The sequence below is a fragment of the Perca flavescens genome, chromosome 15, assembly GCF_004354835.1.
Source record: "Perca flavescens isolate YP-PL-M2 chromosome 15, PFLA_1.0, whole genome shotgun sequence".
In the NCBI taxonomy this organism is placed as follows: Eukaryota; Metazoa; Chordata; class Actinopteri; order Perciformes; family Percidae; genus Perca; species Perca flavescens.
This window is the reverse complement of record NC_041345.1, coordinates 22,075,710-22,094,475: the sequence shown is the minus strand read 5'-3', so window position 1 is coordinate 22,094,475 and position 18,766 is coordinate 22,075,710. Positions and strand designations below refer to the sequence as shown.

General features: G+C 39.2%; 1 protein-coding gene across 4 annotated transcripts; it reads left to right on the top strand.

Moving 5' to 3' along the window:
- The first annotated feature begins 1,617 nt into the window (after window positions 1-1,617).
- Window positions 1,618-17,409, top strand: mmd (monocyte to macrophage differentiation-associated). 4 transcript variants are annotated; one of them, XM_028599443.1, is made up of 8 exons: window positions 10,244-10,409; window positions 10,733-10,766; window positions 11,731-11,812; window positions 12,389-12,549; window positions 13,601-13,675; window positions 13,779-13,880; window positions 14,968-15,037; window positions 16,127-17,409. In XM_028599443.1, exons 2-8 carry the CDS (start codon window positions 10,741-10,743, stop codon window positions 16,328-16,330), a joined length of 720 nt encoding a protein of 239 aa, XP_028455244.1. In that variant the 5' UTR covers window positions 10,244-10,409; window positions 10,733-10,740; the 3' UTR covers window positions 16,331-17,409. The 4 variants fall into 4 exon arrangements, with proteins under 4 accessions (XP_028455242.1, XP_028455244.1, XP_028455245.1 ...); XM_028599442.1 differs by having other exon boundaries at window positions 10,246-10,409; window positions 10,665-10,766; XM_028599441.1 differs by lacking the exons at window positions 10,244-10,409; window positions 10,733-10,766 and adding an exon at window positions 1,618-1,842.
- Window positions 17,410-18,766: the final 1,357 nt, after the last annotated feature.

Below are 18,766 nucleotides of genomic sequence, written 5' to 3'. Positions count from 1 at the left end.
TATATATATATATATATATATATATATATTTTTTTTTTTTTTTTTTTTTTTTTTTTTGAGCCAAGTTTCCACTTCCTTTGTGCATTGCATTGCAGGACAATAGCGCCCATCACCAGGACACTCACACACTTTTTAAGTACTATTTTTCTTTTAAAAGTATACTTAATTTGTATTAAGACCTGCTTAGAATCAGTGTGCAGTATGGAACTGGGACACAGCCTTAATTTTGCACCATGAAAAGGTGCTTAAAAGGTAAAACATTTAAAAAACAAAAGGGAGGACATGCACAGAAAACATTGTGTAATGAAGTTGACTTTTTGTCCATGTCAGTTTGTGTGAGTTATTGCTTTATTTGGGCTCTGTGTGTTTCCCCCCTTTGGTCTCCTGAAGAGTTTGTCTGGGTCATAGTTCAGCCTACATCTCTGCTTCTTCAGTCTACTCCCACTGCTAACATTGCTAAATGCTGCCCTCTGCTGTCCGTCAGTCTCACAGTAATCCCAAACACATGCACTACAACAAGAAGTACAGATGCACTGAGATACTAAAGTGTCACCTTCTCACAAACATACAGGTTTTTAATACCTGCAAGCCCCCCTTCGATCATGGCGTGCTTCGTCATGCGTCACCAGAGATGATAAACCAAAGGAGTTTGCTGTCCACCGTGATAATCCCGTCTCTGATTCCCTGGTTGCCTGCGGAGAGGATTCTCACACATAGAACAAGAAGGCCACTGTAATATGTCCAGATTGCATGTTCAACTAAATAATTTTAGTTAATAATAATAATAATAATAATAATAATAATAATAATGTATGTCTTTCAAATGTTTTGTCTTGTGGTTGATAAAGTCTTGTGCTGGCATGAGTGGCTTTTTTAGTCGCGCTCTGTGGCCTCTATTTAGCCAGATGGCTTCCTCCGTCAATCCCCACTCACAATCAAGATTAGGATTACACCACACACACAAAAACATGCACTCAGATACGTCACATGCACAATAATTAATGTTCACTTGCTAGCAGATGATATAACACAGAGTCTGTCACAGTTGCAGTTACAACTGAAGCTTAAGTTATTAAAGGGAGCAATTGATCGCAAAAAAATTCAAGGTTGGCGGAGTGGCGCGGATTAAAGTATTTTTACCACAAAGCCACATATCGACGGTGCTCATCTGAAACAGAGAGGTGAGAGACAGAAGCGAGGCAGGGAGGATGAAGGGAGGGAGGGAGGTAGGGGGGAGGACAGTAGGGAGACAGATAGAAGAGGATAGAGAGGAAGAAAGCCCTGCTGTCACCAGGTTTGTTTAGTGTTTCTCAGTCTGTGGCAGCCGTCGGTACCTTCTACCTTCCCTTCCTCTGAGACCTGCAACGTGCTTGTTCTTCGAGGGCCTCACGGCCGCCCAGCATGAAGCAGGAACCATGGGCTTTTTGGAAAACTACCAGGAGATCGACCCTGTCACTTTGAACCTTTGCATCCTCATTGCCAGCTACGTTATCTTGCTCCTGGTCTTCCTGATATCGTGTATCATGTATGACTGCCGGGGCAAAGATCCTACCAAGGAGTACGCCCCGGACCCGGTGCCGGCTCAGTCTCCCGTCAGGCTGGTGGTGTTGCAGAGCTCTCCAGCCCCGGTGGGACGGTGGGACGCGGCCAACATGATCACAACTTACCACGAGCCAACACACTCGGACTTCAGGGAGAAAAAGAGCACGATGGTCTGAGCGAGACTCAGCAGACTCACCTTTGTATATACCTGACTCTTTTTTTGTATTTCTTTTTTTATATCTCCTTGTTTCTCGCTGGGACAATGCTAGGATTTGACCTACACAGGACCAGACTTGCACGGTAAGGGAGATTGACATGTGCTGAAGTCTATGTTGTGTATGCATGTGAAATCCCTCTTTATCTGAAGGAGCTGAAGCCAAAGCCTGCAGTCTGGAAATGTCACAACTGTCACAACTGATAAAGCACAAGGAATAAAGAGGGCATTTCTGTTGAAGGATTAGGGTTAAGGTTAAGAAAACACAGACAAGTGTTATTGAGGAGAAACCTAGGGTTAGATTGACATCTTTGACTCTTTTTAGATTTTAAATGAGGCACTTTAAGACAAAAAAAAGTACCTTTAAAACAGAAAAATACTTGTTGCTCCTTGATGTCTTTGGACTTTGTTCCTCTCCAACACATCGATGAAACTATTATCTCTAACCTATTTTAACTACCCTATCAAAATCAAGGGTGCATTGCTCTTGATTAGCTGCCAAATAGGGATTAGTGTTCAACATTTGGTTAAATCTGGATAGACGGTAACCTCTTACATAACTGGAGGAAGTGTGATGTGCACGGATGTGGTTGTCAAAGCGTCAGAGAGATGGGTGAAAGCTCTGCGATCAAGGGATCAAGGTCCTGACCTGCAACGTCTATACATTCTTATTTTCAAATGTTTGTCTTTGACCACCCCACGCACACAACAGGTCGATGTTAAGCCTTTGACCGAGTCAGTGCTCCACTTACCTGCCACTATACAGGGACAACTTTGGCTGAAAGTTGACCTGCTGTTCATCTGGAACGGTTCGACGGCGATAATGAGCAGATAAGCAACGTAAAGAAAAGCTTAAGCTTTGAAAGCTTTTCCTTTGTCTCACATATCGCTCATATCACTCAAGTGCAGTAATGGTGAATCACATCTGTGGAAACATGAAAACAAAGTTTTGTGTAAACAAGAATGAAGCACACGATAGCTGTGTTTGATAAGTAAACGGAGTACAGTTTACACGGCCGTTCTCTCAGTTCAGGATGAATGAACTCACCATTAAGGCCTAGACCACACATACACTGATTCTTTTTTAGAAACACAGCTTTTCTCTTTTGGCCTTTCATCCACACACAAACTGCGTTTTAGGTCACTGAAAAAGGATCTTTTAAAAACTCCATCCAGGGTGAAGTTTTTCAGAAACTCTGTTAATGTGTGTGCTGTTCTCATTTTTGACGCATCACAAATGAGGCGACATTTCATTTCGTGCAATGGCGGATGTGACCAACTGTTTTTTATCCCCAACAGGACTTTTTAATGTCAAATGTTTACACATGAATGGACAGTTACCCATTACTATACAGAGGAACAGAGGAGCCTGAATGCTTTGGAGCGAGGATGTGTCATTGCAGCCAGGGAGCCTTCCGGTAAAAGCTTTTTCAAGACTTCTGATTGGCCAACATGGCTTTTAGGGTTAGGGTATTTGGACAGAGGTTTGTTTTTAAACAGTGCTTGTGTGGATGAGATTTTTTATTTTAGAACAAAGGGTTGGGGTTACACATATTTAAGATTACCCATATAGGTGTGGACTAGGCCTAAGTCTTGATGAGAACTTGTTATGATCGATTTCTCCTCTAATACTCTCAGTATTTATTTATTCATTTTGATTATATTCGGCATCTGCTTTTATGCTCCTTCCGGCTCTGTCCAAACAGTTTTCCAGGTCAGTCATTGTAAAGGATCTTCCGTGCAGCGTTATGCAGTAATCAGACTGATTGGCTGGCCTGAAATCAAAGCAGGGGCTTCTTCCGAGCAGATTAAATGAGTTATCTGGATACATGTGTTGAGTGAAACCCCAAAGCCTGTCAAATCAGAAACAAAAGAAAAAAAAACCTGCCAGGTTTTACTCAAGAAAGTCATGGAGATAAGTCATTGAACAGGCCTCTTGGAAAATACCTCAGATTGGAGTTTCATTCAGACAAACATTAAATGGAGTCAAAATAAAACCAGTTGGTTGATTTTAAACTCAGTGGAAGTTATAAAAGATAGAAAGCTGGAGGCCACAATAGGGAGTGTACGATATTTTATATCATATACTGTGTATGTATTTGACATGAATGACTCAAGTTGCAAACACTTTGCTAATAAATCAAATATAGAGCATTTGATATATTTCAATTTTTTTATTTATTTTTTTATTTGTTTTTACATAGTTTGTCTTTGTATTCAGATTTGCAGCAAAAAAAAAACGGTGGTTCTTTGACTCTGCCCACTCAGGTTTGAGGATCTGTAGTAATGTTTTTAGCCTACAGGAAGAAATGTATGAATAATGTTATAATCCAAATCAGAGATAGTACATAAGGATAGGGAGATGCAGGAAACAGAATTTTTGCTGGTTAATAAAGAAACGATGTGACCTAGCAGTATATGATTATTCAACACACTGTGATTACAGCTTTCAGTTTGAGCTGCCAGCACTCAACAGAAATAGATCTCATAGATCTGAGAACTCTCACAGTGAACATGGACAGAAACCTGGAGCTCAGTGTAATCCTGCTCCTTCAAAGAAATGGTCAGAAAAGTGATCTCATTCATAGAATAGGTCAATGGTATTCTTTGTAAAAGAAAAAAAAGATGGTAAATACAGTAATTAAGACAAATCACATCTTAACATCTTATCAGCTTTGAATGTATCTGCATTTTATATGTTTATAAAGACCATGACATTGCTGCTACCTCTTGGTTTTTGGATCATTTCTCATTGTAATTTCTCACACATTATGCAATTCTAGTAAAGACTGACCAAACAATCACAGTAATTATCCGCTTACCTCCGTCCCAACCCTGCCACTTAGTATCTAACCAGCTAGAGGAATTCTTCTTTGAAAGAACGGAACTAGCTTAACACCATGTGAAAAACTAAGAATGACCCCATTTCTAAGACCTGTTTGTGGAGCTAAAAATTGGCTGCTATTAGTATGTGATAATGATAGTATTGCAAACAAAGTATGGAAACATAATGATCTTTAATTTCTGCTATGAAATAACACTATTACTTACACGACTTCCTGCACACAAGTAAATGCAACATAACATCCTTAGTTTTTATGATTACACCCTCATGACTCAGAAGCACTTGCACTGCTGTAGGTGCAGGGAAGCTTTTGCTCTGAAATTTGAAGCATTCCAAGCATTTACTGAAACATATCATCATACTTTCATAACCCTTGTGTTGTCCTTCGGGTCACCGGGACCCATCCAGTTTATTTGATGTTTTGTATTGGCCTTGCGTTGAGCAACGTTGAGGACAACACAAGGTTAATAAAGAATTTGACCTGTATCTTGGCTTGTCAACACGACTGACCCTGTAAAAGATACCAAACAATGGGCCTCATTTATGAATGCTTTCTCTTTAAACATTTTCATAATAAAGAATTATTAATTTTTCACTTTGAACATTTTCATAATAAAGAATTATATTTAAAAATAAACTGTTACGTCCACCGATATGACGAATGAGACGCAGTTTGATCTATTATTTATTGGCAATTATGACTACATATTTGAATATTATTTTGGGATTATTACTTGGGAAATGTTTGATTGCTATTATGATTTTCATCGTTGCGGTCATTATCATATTGGATTTCAATTTGCATTTGGGTATACATGTTCTGACAGAGGCACTTCTGGAATATGTGTAATATTCTTTAAAAAGCGATCAAATTTAAATACATGGAAAGGTTTAAAAAATAAAAATAATAATGGCAGCTTTTGATTTTCTCTGCAGTACTCAACCAGATATGGACACACTGCTATAATAGAAAATAAATTACCCTGATAGTGAAATAGTTTGACACAGTACAATCAAAGCAATGGACTTCTGTGTGAGACTCTGAGGTGTAACATGAGTACAGGAAGGCAGCCATGCCTCAGCGCACTCCGTAATCCTCAGCCAGAGGTACCAGTGTGCTTTCCAATATAGAGCACACTATAGGCTCAGCTTGTTAGCCGCAAGATTACTTGCTCCTGCTGACCTGAACACACTGTTTAGTTTGTGGGACATACACATAGTGTCCAAATAGCAAAATGTATAATTCATTTAACTTGCACAAGGTTCTTTTCACTTTGTAGTTTGAGTGGACATATTTTGCTGTCAATACTTAATTGATTTTTCTATTCTATTCTAATTCTGTAGCACCTTCTGTTGAAGCCTTTTTTTTATTTTTATTTTTAATTTTTTTTAGAAGTAGGCCTATTGACGTTGAGGATTTTTTTTATGCTTTATAGTTGACTGGAGGTGAATTGGGGTCATGCATTCTAGCATGACACAGTAAACCAATTATAAAGCAGTTTCTCCCTGTGTCACACGTGTACATAAAGCCTCTTTTGTTCTAAGTTCGTCCCCCCTACTCTATATATCTGTCCTACAAGGCCAGTAGATGTTGCAATATACTACAACCCATACATTTGCTTCAGTCCTCCTCCAAACATGTGTCTCCATAGTTTGGAGTATTTACCTGTAGAGTATTCTTTTCGTTTGTGTTCTCAGTGTGAAATAGTTTATGATATCTAAGCAGCTCAGGGGTAAAGATTAGGATGCTGAACTCCACGTCAGCTGGGGTGACAATGAGGTTAAGCAACAAACAAAAGCATATCTGACCTCTGACTTATCAGGCTGATGAGATAATATTAGTTTCAGAAATTGTTGCATCCAAACTTTATCACTCCAACCAACAATACAATATATGGCAGACATTGGGAACTTTTTCTTTGTAGTGCTTGTAAGAAACTTTCTGGTGAGCAGGAGATACTTTTCTTGTGAGCACATGAAAGTATCTCATGCTCAAGAGAAACCAACCTGAGTCAGAATGGCTGCCGAGAAGGAGGTATTCATCTTCCTAAAAAAGGAAACGAAATGTACCCGATATTGTCATCAGCAAACAATGGGGATAAAGATAAGGTTACTTTTAACTCATTTCAACTGTGAATGTGAAATATTAACTTTAGCCAGATAACGCTAACAGTACTTTGAGAGCATAATTTGGCTAGCCTTAGATTTGTTTCTCATGAGTGCAAGATACTTTTATGTGCTCATTAGGAAAATTCTCTCTTCTTGTGCATCAGAAAATATATCGTGCTCACGAGAAAGTTTCTTGCGTGCATGAGAAAGTTTGGCGTGCATGTCAAACTTTGCTTCTTGTGAGCACAAGATAAAAATAAATATTTCCCCATGTCCATTCAGGGGCTCTATACAAATGCTCACCATAAAGTAAAAATAATTATTTTTAAAAAAAAAAAAAAAAACCACATTCAATAACCCTAACCCACATGTGAGCATTTGTTGGAGGTCAAATTATGAATCATTAATAAAAAAAGCTCACTCTTCTTTAACTGAAACACTAAATTTACTCCAATGGATGAAATGAAATGCTGGTGATACATGAGTATGCATGCATAATTGACAGACCGGTCCCATTTTTATAGGCTATAGTTGCATCTGCTGTTCCATATTTTTCCATAAGATTTCAAGTCCCAAAGGGGTAAAGGCAGGAATGCAGGTCACACAACAGGGGAAAAAAAAAAGGGTCACAGGCAAAAAAGATGCACCATCACAGCAGGGAGACAGCCTGCCAACTGAGCAGCTGGCTGATATTTATGTGCCGTGGCTTGATGAGGTACAGGTGTGGCTTGATGAGGCAACGAGGGACAGGTGTGCAGGGAGGAGCAGGTGGATCTGGAAAGCTCCGTGATGAATGCAGAAGGATAGGAGGGTTGGCATGAGAAAGATTGCCATGTTTAAAACTTGCAATTGTTTACATCAATGGACAACTGAAGGCAGTTGTATGAGTTGGTTTTGTAAAGGTAAAAATATTCTACAGAGTCAAAATAGAACTATATTCATTAGATCAGGGTTTTCACTTTTTTTTTTATCTAATTAGACCCCTTCTGAAGACTGTGTGAGTGTGCGCAAACTCAGTTTGATTGACAGGTCCCCCAATCTTCATACTAGCTTTGTTGCACCTGTGAAGGCAGAAACATTACTTGTTATTGGGTTTTTTTAAGTGTGGTGAAACAGGAAAGGCATGCTTGAATTTGTCCCTAATATAAGCTTCAATGGCAGGATTAAAAAATTGTCAGGACTTCTTTATTGGTCTTGAGACGTGAGCTTGCCAGACCAGCCTGCTTATTTCTGCCTGATGTAAACGACTTGAGGCTGCATTGGCTGCTGCTAGCATGACATACCCAAATCTATGACCAACCTGTTGCAATCGTGTTGCATTGTGGGTAATGTAGAAACCGGCTTTGATGGTTGTGGCAAGAAGGGATACAGCTATGGGGGTTAGCTGAGAAAAAGTGAGCGTCATGCGGCAACAGCTATGTTTAGGCACCAAAACGAATAGTTAAGTTTAGGAAAAAGGTCTTATTTTTTAAAAAGGAATGCATCGGAAAAAAAGACTAAATATTTGGTTCTCTTGTACCGATTTTTATCCTTTTTTCAGTCCGACAACATAGGAGTGCTAAATCAGTGCAGGACCGTTTTATTATCAGTCTGTATGATGCCCACATAGTCCTGTGAAGAGGTACAATCAGGCAAAGCAAGTAAAAACACCTGGACCATGGATGTGTAAGGGCTTTAGTGTATTACATTCTAAACTTAAACCAAATAAGGTATTCTGATCTCAAACAAAAATATAAACCATAACCCAAATCCTCCACATATTACCACTGAAAAATATTTCCTTCAAGTCTTGCTGCTAATCTCAACATAAAGAGACAGGGGTAGTAGCTGTTAACTGATGTTGCTGCGTGATTTGAGAGTGTGCAGGTTAAACACCAGAGACAGTAATCCACCACCAAAACAGAGGAGGTGACCAGCAAGAATCAGACACAGACAGGGATTGTTAACAGCCAGGACAGAAAGAAAGATATCCTGAGCTGCTGTGACACGCTGCCAACCTGCTCTCAGGTCTGTATCACATTAGAGGTGTTAGCGTAGCAGCATGTGGAAAAAAGCAGGCTGAAGCCAGAAACATAAAGACACTGTGCCCTGATGTACAGCCTCTTGCACTGACCCATTGTCTGTGCTAATGTCCCTTTTAAAACCCCACTACACAATGAGCTCTCTCTTTGTCTGGATCAATCCCATTCTCTGCTCTCCCTGGTACAGTAACTTCTACGGGTACAACAAAGGCCCAGATACCTTTATTTAAAATACACAATTCTTCCATGAATTTCTGATACATAAGAGACCTATCTTTGTAGGTCACTGTTTCTTATTCAAGAGAAAGTGGTAATCTGTATCTGCTGAAACATAAAACATTCTTGTTGTGTGCAGCAACTGAGTGCAAAGCATGAACGTCATTAAGCCTGATGATTGCACTTTGGTCTTACATAAACACACTGTTATACAGTAAGAGTCACTGATCAAGTTACAGTGCTTTTATGTAACTGAGCTGTTACAGTGTGACACTGTGTGCAGTTCACTGTCCAACTGTGTCACTTTGTCGGCTGTAACAGACATGACTCCTGCTATACCAGCACATTTATACATTTCCCTGTCCATGATGTCAGGAAGCTGTGTGTGCTTTCTGTAAAAAAAAAAAAAAAAAAAAAAAAATTGTGAAGTTGTTAACACATTAAAAGATTAATTAAAGCATCAGTTTTTTAGTTGATGGTGCAAGCTGTTGACACAATCAGTGTGGCCATCCTCCATCTGAGAGAAACTTCTACATAACTCTTGTTTTTACTTTTCATTTACAAACTTTTTTTTATTATCAATTCTACAGCTAGAAAAATGTTTAATTAATTAATTAATCAAGTGTTTTTACAACAATTAATGGCATGATGGAGGAGGATTTTTAATTTAAAGGTCTTAATAAATATTTATATTTATATAGATCTATAAAGTGGAATGATTTATCAACCATTATTAAAGCCATTAGTTACAACTTATAAACCCATTATAAAGGGTGCCATAAAAGGTGGTACAAACATATGAATGGACAGCAGTTTTACACTAAACATGCAACTATAATCAGGTCACTGAACATCACAACAAACAACACAGAGACAAGGTAAAGAGTTTATTAGAAATTATGTATGCATGCATTTATCTACATGTTTATTTGTTCTTTTCTCAAGAATATCCTGTTAAATATTTGCATATTGAGAATGTGACTGTCACGCTTCTATACGGAACGCAAAATTACGAATCCCACTATGGCCACGCCAAGACCCGCCCTACGAAGCAGCTCGATTGGTTGAGGTTAGGCATTTCACCTCGAGTGGTTAAGGTTAGGGTTAGGGGATTGGTCAGGGGATAGGACCTGTACATGTAAGCATGGACGCCTGGCCAATAGTAGTTTGTGAACCATCTATATCTATGGTGTGAACGCTATTGAAGGGGTCTTGGCGTGGCCATAGTGGGATTCGTAATATCGCATACGGAACACCTCCTTTCCATCTCATTGGCCAATTCGCCAGTCGTCTCGCTGCTCATTGGCGCACACCGCAGTCATTCAACATCTCACCACTGGATGGGCGGAGAGGCACAAAAAGATATCATTTTCTGCTCGGCTGCTCAGCGGGGAGTAGCTTGTCATTGACCGGTGGAGCTGCTTGCTTGCAGGGGTCTTTCGGTTTGTCCTGACTGCCGCTGGTACTTATGGATATTTCTAGCTTAAAGAAGAGGCAGTGAAAGAGCATTTTTACAGAATGGTATTAAGAAAAAGGCTAAAATGGTGCCTTTGTAGTAGGAGTATAGATGCTGCCGGTGCCTTGTAACGTTAGCTATAACGTTAGTGAAAGTTAGCTAATGAGTAGCACAATGTTAGCTGACTAGCTAATGCTGGGCCTTCCGTTTCCTTTGGTTTGTCAGAACAGTTTATTGTTTTATTCTCCCCTTTGTAAACAGGGCTTCGGAGCTCTTTTGTTTGCTGGCGTTTGCTGATTTTTTTTTCTGTGCTTCATGTGGTGAATAAGGCACTGAAATGAAGAGAGTAAACAGCTTTCAGAGGTTTGTGGAATCTAAAAAATGTCACTGTAAAAAAGCTGAGCTGTCAGGCTAAGGTTGCTGACATTACTTGCCCATTTTTATGGCTTATGTGTTTAGTTAACGCTACCTCATTCTTTATGTCCGTTAGCATAAACCTGTTGTCCTTTCAGGTGGAGTGACATGATGTTGAAGTTGCTGTGTAATTATACAATAATTTCAACTTTATGCATAGAAAAAGAAGTATCGTCATTTAACTTTGACACTTATAATACATAATAATAATCATTGATCAAGCAAAACTGCAGCTCATTCTCTTGTTTCAGATTTAAGAGAATTTGTTACAAGACACTTTGACAACCAAGATGTCATCATTGGCTTTGGAAAATTGTGGAAATTTAATGTTATTGAGTAAATCATCAGTATTAGTACTTGTACCTGTACTTTTTGAAATGGCAATACATTTAAAATAGTCTGCATGGTTATATATTATTGACTATTATATACTATTAACATTGTTAATAACGTTGTTATAAAATGTATCATTTTGGTCAAGTCATTACATCTCAAGCAGGTTAAACTCGGCAAAAATCAAAAAGCCACGCTCAGTCTCCAAAAAATACAACTTCCTGTCAGATGATGTGATTCACGTACACTGCAACAGGAAATCAACTTTTGGCCATTTAGAATGTTCATGTTTACAATTGTGAAATGGTCTATAGGCCTACTTAGTTTCTAAGTAAAGATTATAGTCCATATTTATTTGCTCTGTTGATTGACTTGGCTGCTCTATTTATCCCACGTTGTTATTGAACTGAGCATTGCAATATAGTTAACATCTTCAAATCAACATTTCTGTCAATCAGTTCTCTTTCTGTATGGCCAGAATCATCATAATAGGAAGTTATACGGTGCTGCATCAGCCTTCTATTGTTGTTTATTTGTTTTATTTTTTATTTGTGTGTTTGTGTGTGTGTGTGTCTTTCAGGTTTATGAACAGGCGGGCCTCAGCTAACTGCCGCTACCAGCCCACCTGCTATGAGCATGCTGCAAACTGCTACACCCATGCAGTGAGTGGCTTGAATTATTAATTATTTGATGTAGATGATTTTTTTTTTTTAAGCAATGCGTTTAATTACACCTCCCCCGCCCCCGTCCCAACCCACAACAACATTTCTCTCTCAACCTCTGCCGTACTACAACAATCAAAAAACAAAAAAGCAAATGATATGAGATATATAAGTAGCATCTCCCCTATGTCTTCTTCTTTTACAAACCGGTCAAATGGCCTCCAGATTTTCCCATACACCACCCAATTTGCCTCTCAATATACAGTTTATGTCAGTCCCCCCATGGACATGCATTGCGCCATATTCTTGATCCAAGCAGCAATTGTAGGTGCCTCCATGTTCTTCCAGAGGAGAGATATAGTCCTTTTTGCCTGTAGTATAGCAAAATCAATACATTTATATGCCTCAGGGTTTCTGATTCAGATTTGTTGGATACAGGTGCAGCAAAATGTAATATAGATGACTTCATCTCAAATTCAGAGTTGCTCGGCCTCATTATCGCTCTGAAAATATTAGAGTGTGGTAGAATATCTCGTCCTGTACGTTGCTTTTAATGGTTTTATTCCATGTGTGTAGCTCCTCATCGTGCCAGCCTTCGTGGGCATGGCGTTGCTGCATCGTCTGTCAGACAACGGCTGGGAGAGGATCACAGCCTGGGTGTACGGTATGGGCCTCTGTGCCCTCTTCCTGGTCTCCACTGTGTTTCATATCATCACCTGGAAGAGGAGCCACATGAGGTGAGGAGAATCGCAATGACGAGCCACCATGTTGGCAGAGAACCACGACATGTACCAATACCAGCTGTCATAAAAAAAAAAAAAAAAAAAAACATACACACGTAATAGACAAAAGAGCGAGGGACACAATCATTCCTTTTGTAATATTTAGTGTAAAAACAATGATGTGCAGTACAGCTGGACTGTGAGTTAAAGGTTTGGAAGTACAATATCAGTGTCCACTCTGAGAACAACAACAAATCGATGCCTCGCTGTTGACAAGGATATTTTCATCTCTTTACGTTCATTAGCTTCACTCTGTTGCTGGGTTGTGCTTTTGGCGTGCTGTTATTTGGTTTTCAAGTTTCATGTTAAAAAAGTTTGTTTCTGTTTTTCTCATTGCACACTGCGCTTAATGAATGAAGTCATAAGTTGTTGTCATCTTTTGGTCTTTTATGCAGCAGAAACCCTGGGAGTATGTATATGTTCAGGAGAAAAATAGCCCTAAATTATTATTTTTTGCCTATTCCCGCTGTTTCCTACATTGGTAGATTTGTGTTTTCACTGTGGTTTAAATGTTGTTAAAGGCAGAGCCTTCTTCACAGATGCATGCTATTGGACTTTTTATTGATACCTTTTTACATTAGTGCATATACCAAAACAGTACTTGCTTTAAGTACCTTACTTTTAGAGCTCTCTACAAACCCTTTGTTAATTTACAAAAGAACAGTACATTCCCAAATGTTAAATGTTGCCTTAACACAAGCAGACATAAATGAATTAAATGAAATACAGTTCAAATCAAAATTGACACAAGTTTTCTTTAAATGAATTTGATCAAAGAACCGTACTAATGACTAAATAATTCAGATTCAGATTCTTTTACCAGAACACCAGTGCTTTTCCTTCAATGCCAAGCCCAAAACCTTATTTTAGATTTACTCTTCTATGGAATACTTGATATTACTTCCTGTGAACCGGAGCGTTTTTCCCTGTAAGAACATGCAAATAATGTTCCTGCTTTGCACCACTGTGACTTTGAGTAAACAAATCACCTGTTTGTTTGTTTCAGGTCCATGGAACACTGTTTCCACGTGTGTGACAGAGTGGTCATCTATTTCTTCATTGCTGCCTCCTACACACCTTGGTGAGTGTCACACAGAGGACACTCAATACTCAGAGGCTGTGGAGTCGTAAATGACGGCCTAATATAGATGCTAATGCTGTTTTGTTTTCTTGTGTCTAATCAGGTTGAACCTTCGTGAACTGGGCCCTCTGGCAGCACACATGCGCTGGTTTGTGTGGCTCATGGCTGCTGCTGGAACCATATACGTCTTCAACTATCATGAAAAGTGAGTTCATTTAACCGGTGGATCCCCCGGTGATTGTGCATGTATGTGATATTTTAAATTTAAAAATATATCGGTTGGGAACTGTCAGAAAGTCTGTGACCATAACTACCAGTAATCTATATGATCTATTATAACTGTGCAGCACCTTTTTAAAATGAAATAAAAAATCTCAATCTTAAACATAATTTTTGTTGGATGTTTACATTTTGGTAACCAATATATTTTAAATTAGAAAAGAAATGCACTGCAAAAAGGCACTGGTTCTTCACAAATGTGTATTTTATTTGTAACTTTCGTATTCTTAAATCGAGTATCTGTGGGTTTTTAGGGATATTTTCTGACATTGTAGTTACAACCAATGAGAGAATAATTGAGAGAATAATCGACATGTGAATCCATAATGAAAACATGAAAACAAAGAGTTAACTGCAGCCCTATAACAAAGAAGGAAAAAAGTGACATTAGCAACCAAAGGAATACAATGAGAGAAAAAGAAAGCAGACACTAAAGTCCATATTATACAAATGACTTACAATCCCAGTTTTCAACCATCCACCATAGACTCTCTAAAAAACTCTTACTGTAAGTGGACACCCATGGGTCAGATTACAGAAAAATAGCTTGAAAAAGATTTACAACATAAATACAAAAGTAAAAAGTAAAAAATGTGTATGGTCTACCCAACTACTCCTATACCTCTTAGATTGTGTATGAGTTTTAGTTTGAGCTAAAGCCATATGTGAAGTCCTGATCGGTTTAGATTCACTAGATAAGTGGATGTTTGATCAGTGCTTCATTTCATTGTTGGTGTTCAGTCGCCATGAAGAGCCCGTCCGGAGTGTTAACACCTTCTGTGCCCTGAGCGGTGCCCCATGCACGAGGTTGTCACAACAACGACTTGGCTGCCAGTGTCCTCACGAACTGCCAAGAAAAAGAGTCTAAAAAACACAGAAACACATATTTCTTTTCTGGTATAATTATTGAACAGATTTCTTATGCAAACATATGCCCGTGTCTAAAAGGTTCTTGAATTTGCCTCCCACTGACCGTGTCGGGGACCATGTTGCGTTTATGTTTGTCTTTACAGGTATAAAGTTGTCGAGCTGGCTTTCTACTTGATGATGGGTTTTTTCCCTGCATCAGTCATGACATCAATGGTAATATTTACATTTATGAATCTATTTACAGTCCCATTCAGTTTATTTGCATATCCTGCATCATTACTTCTTCAGCCCAGCAGGCCAACAGGCTGCCGCAGCCGGGTGGACGTGTTATGAATGGGTTTTACTTCCTCTTCTTGTTGAAAAGGGTTTTCAGAGGGTTTCAGGGAGTTCCCCAGCAGAAGGAGGATTCATTTAATCCATTAGTTTTATTAATAAATGTCGTTACAAGTGTATTATTTTTGGGGTTGTACAAACTGTAAATATTGGTTCTAGTAGGTTTTGCAGGAAACGTACTGCTTTATGCAACCGAGTTTCATCATTTTAAATCTGTGTTTTCATTTCTGCTGCCCCCCCGTGGTTATAATTGATACAGCCTCCTTGTATCCCACTGAAACTATTAAGTACAAACTACAAAACGTTCTAATGTTTACACTGTACCCGTATGGCATTTATTTTACGGACAAATTATTGCACATGCTCAGTGGGTATCAAGCTGAATCCTCCACGCTTTAAAGGACAAATCTGGCGCAAAATGACCCTAGGGGTTAATAACACATGGGTACCGTGTGGACCGTTCTCTGGGATCTGTTTTCATGCTAATCGAATGTGACCAGTTTTATCGCAAACCGCAAATTAGCTTATAGCGCTAGTCGTTGGGGCATAGCATGGGTAAAGTAAAAAGAAATCGCTATTTCTATACCACTAACAAGGCTCAAAATAGCATCACACTTCAAAGGTAGCATAATGAGGGTCCCTACATGTAAACCGAAGCATTGCGAGCTTTGTAAGTGTACAGACAGTTTATTAAAAAGATGGATTATAAAGACATTAGTGTTTACTTTACCCATGCCCCGACGACTAGCGTTATAAGCTAATTTGCGGTTTGGGCTAAAACTGGTCACATTCGATTAGCATGGAAACAGATCCCAGAGAACGGTTGACTCGGTACGGTTCATTTTGCACCGGATTTGTCCTTTAATACACACCCGATGTACATATTCTTTCTGGACAGTATTTACTTCAGCTCCTGTTTTGTTACAGACCATTTCTCATTTATTTCTCCCTGTTTTGTGGATTCTACAGAGCAACACAGAGGGCCTCCAGGAGCTGGCCTGCGGTGGACTCATCTACTGCCTCGGCGTGTTCTTCTTCAAGAGCGACGGCCGCATCCCCTTCGCCCACGCCATCTGGCACGTATTTGTGGCGCTGGCTGCGGCCGTGCACTACTACGCCATCTGGAAATACCTCTACAAGGCCCGCGGCGCAGACTCCCTCCTCCAGTCGTGACCCCAGCCGAAGGCCGGGTGCCCGATCCTGCCCCTTCCCCGTGTGCTTCTGAGCAGAGGCGCCTGCACACTGACTCCCTCAACTGCCCGCTGAAGCTGCAAACGAGTTTACAAAAATAGTGACCATAAATTGTTTACTTTTTTTTCTAACGTGGAGAACAGATTTTTCAGCGTCTCCCTGACAAACAAAAGCTACTTTCCAAGCTGTTTTGTACAACTTCAGTCTAAAAAAAAATCTTGACAGCAAGGGAGGGAATTTAGACTTTTTACAATGAACCCTGGCACATTCATGAGTTTTTGGGAAATTTGATAGGATTTTTTTTTTTTTTTAATCGCTTCAAGTGAGTCACATTCCACATTGGAGTCATTTGTGTGTCAAAACCTGGAGATTCATCCATTTCAGCTGGTGATATCAACACGGGGGATATCGAGTGAGGTGCTAAAATAAAATCAGCTCTTAGCAGTAGCGGGGCTGGGTATCATTTGATATTTCAGTACCAGTACCAAATTTATACTTTTTGATACAGTACTATGCTTATGAGAAACATAAACACACAAAAAAAATGTTTTCCAATTAATAAAAGAAACCAAAGATCTTAAATGTTTTCTAAACACAAACAACTGTACAAGAACAAATAGTTTGGGGGGCAAAATTCGATTGAAATCAGAAATCTTATCCAAGAATGATCTACTAAATATTTGATGCCACCTTTTCATATTCTGAACCAAAAAGTGTTTTGAAGTTTTATACCCAGCCCTTGTCTGTGCTCTGCTGGTGCATTTTGAAGTCGGTAAAAAATGAAAGAAATGATAAGGAAAAGCTCTTTTTTGTTTTCCCATTTTCATTATTATTATTATTTTTTTTTTTTTAAAGTGATTACATTGTCAACCCTATCTGATCCCCATCACACACTCTTGACCAATGCATGTTTTTTTGTTATTTTTTATTTTTTCTGACCAGTATCCAAATACAGTCCTCGGTTTTCAGGGATCTAGCTTGTCCTTTAAGTATTTAGCGCCCCCTGCTGGTGTATAAACAGCATTTCAGGGTGTGTGTGTGTGTGTGTGTGTGTGTGTGTGTGTGTGTGTGTGTGTGTGTGTGTGTGTGTGTGTGTGTGTGTGTGTGTGTGTGTGTGTGTGTGTGTGTGTGTGTGTGTGTGTGTGTGTGTGTGTGTGTGTGTGTGTGTGTGTGTGTGTGTGTGTGTGTGTGTGTGTGTGTGTGTGTGTGTGTGTAGGTGACACAGGTGAGTTGGGATTTAGTTAATGAGCCAAATGAGAAAATCAGGTCAGGTAATATGATGATGAGATGAAAGATTTTTTTTCCTACTTTCTTAAAAATGTGAACAGTGTGCAGTAGAGTGTGTATGCACAACCTTTGTACTGTAGCTCAGAAATACATTTCCACTGATTCTCTCACTCTCTCGCTCTCTCTCTCTCTTTGTTTTTGACATACACCACTAGGACAAACAGTGTTTCCTGTCTGTTTTTTGAACTGGGTTTGATCAGTGGAGAAACTTCATGTTCATGTTTTTGTCTCATGATGTTTGGTTTTGTATATTTGCTTAATGGGTCCAGATTCCTAACATTACCTTTCCCTCTTAGTGATGTATGAAGCTGAATGATTGGATATTTCTTGATTGTGTCTCTTGTTGAAATAATTTCCTGAACCACTGTGTTTTGTAATGCTTGTATATTCTGTTGTTCGTTCCGTTGATTACGTGATCCTGGCCTTTGCGGGGGGGGGGGACCCATCTGCTTCTTGTATGTCCCATTGGCTGTTAATGGTGCTGCATATACATGAATGCCCCTCCACTATACTGAATATCACCTTTCTAATGTGACAATAAAAAATGATAATGCCCCCCCTCCCACGTCTGAGCCAAAAGATCCTCAATTCATAATGTACTTTCTGTTTGCATTGACTGTTGTTTTCAGTGGGAATCATCAGACATTCCTTTCCTGCAGGAACAAGAACCTTCCACGGAGTACTGTACTTTTTCTGATAGGATTTGAAATATGGACAGATATGTAAAACATACAAAGAGGCCTTTTGTCTAAGTATACCGTGGCTGCTGCACTGGCCACTGATTATAAGAAGGGTGAAGTAAACATGGTTCCATACCAATGCCACCAAAAGTAATTTTAGATGCATCATATTGAGGAATATTTTAATATATATATAAAAAATCTCAACAAACCCATTTTTTAAAACCAAATTAAACCAAACTTCTCAAACGTCCATTCACGAATGGTCTTTTACTTAATCTGTTGCATTAAAGTGCTAAAATCTTTTACTGCTGAAAGACGATGGAAACATTGATTAGAAGGCATCAGCCACCCACATCTCTCCCACAAATTCTTGGAAAGACAGAATTACAGAGAGATATTTTAGGGTGCAGAATTTCCCCATGAGCCTTTGTTTTTATTTGAACCTTTC

What these genes read in the sequence shown, in the direction of transcription:
- mmd (XM_028599441.1), top strand. Translation starts at nt 1,805, where the DNA reads ATGCTAGGATTTGACCTACACAGGACCAGACTTGCACG. An exon ending in CACAGGACCAGACTTGCACG is followed by an intron (nt 1,843 to 11,730) that starts GTAAGGGAGATT and finishes TGTGTCTTTCAG; the next exon opens with GTTTATGAACAGGCGGGCCT. An exon ending in GCTGCCTCCTACACACCTTG is followed by an intron (nt 13,676 to 13,778) that starts GTGAGTGTCACA and finishes GTGTCTAATCAG; the next exon opens with GTTGAACCTTCGTGAACTGG.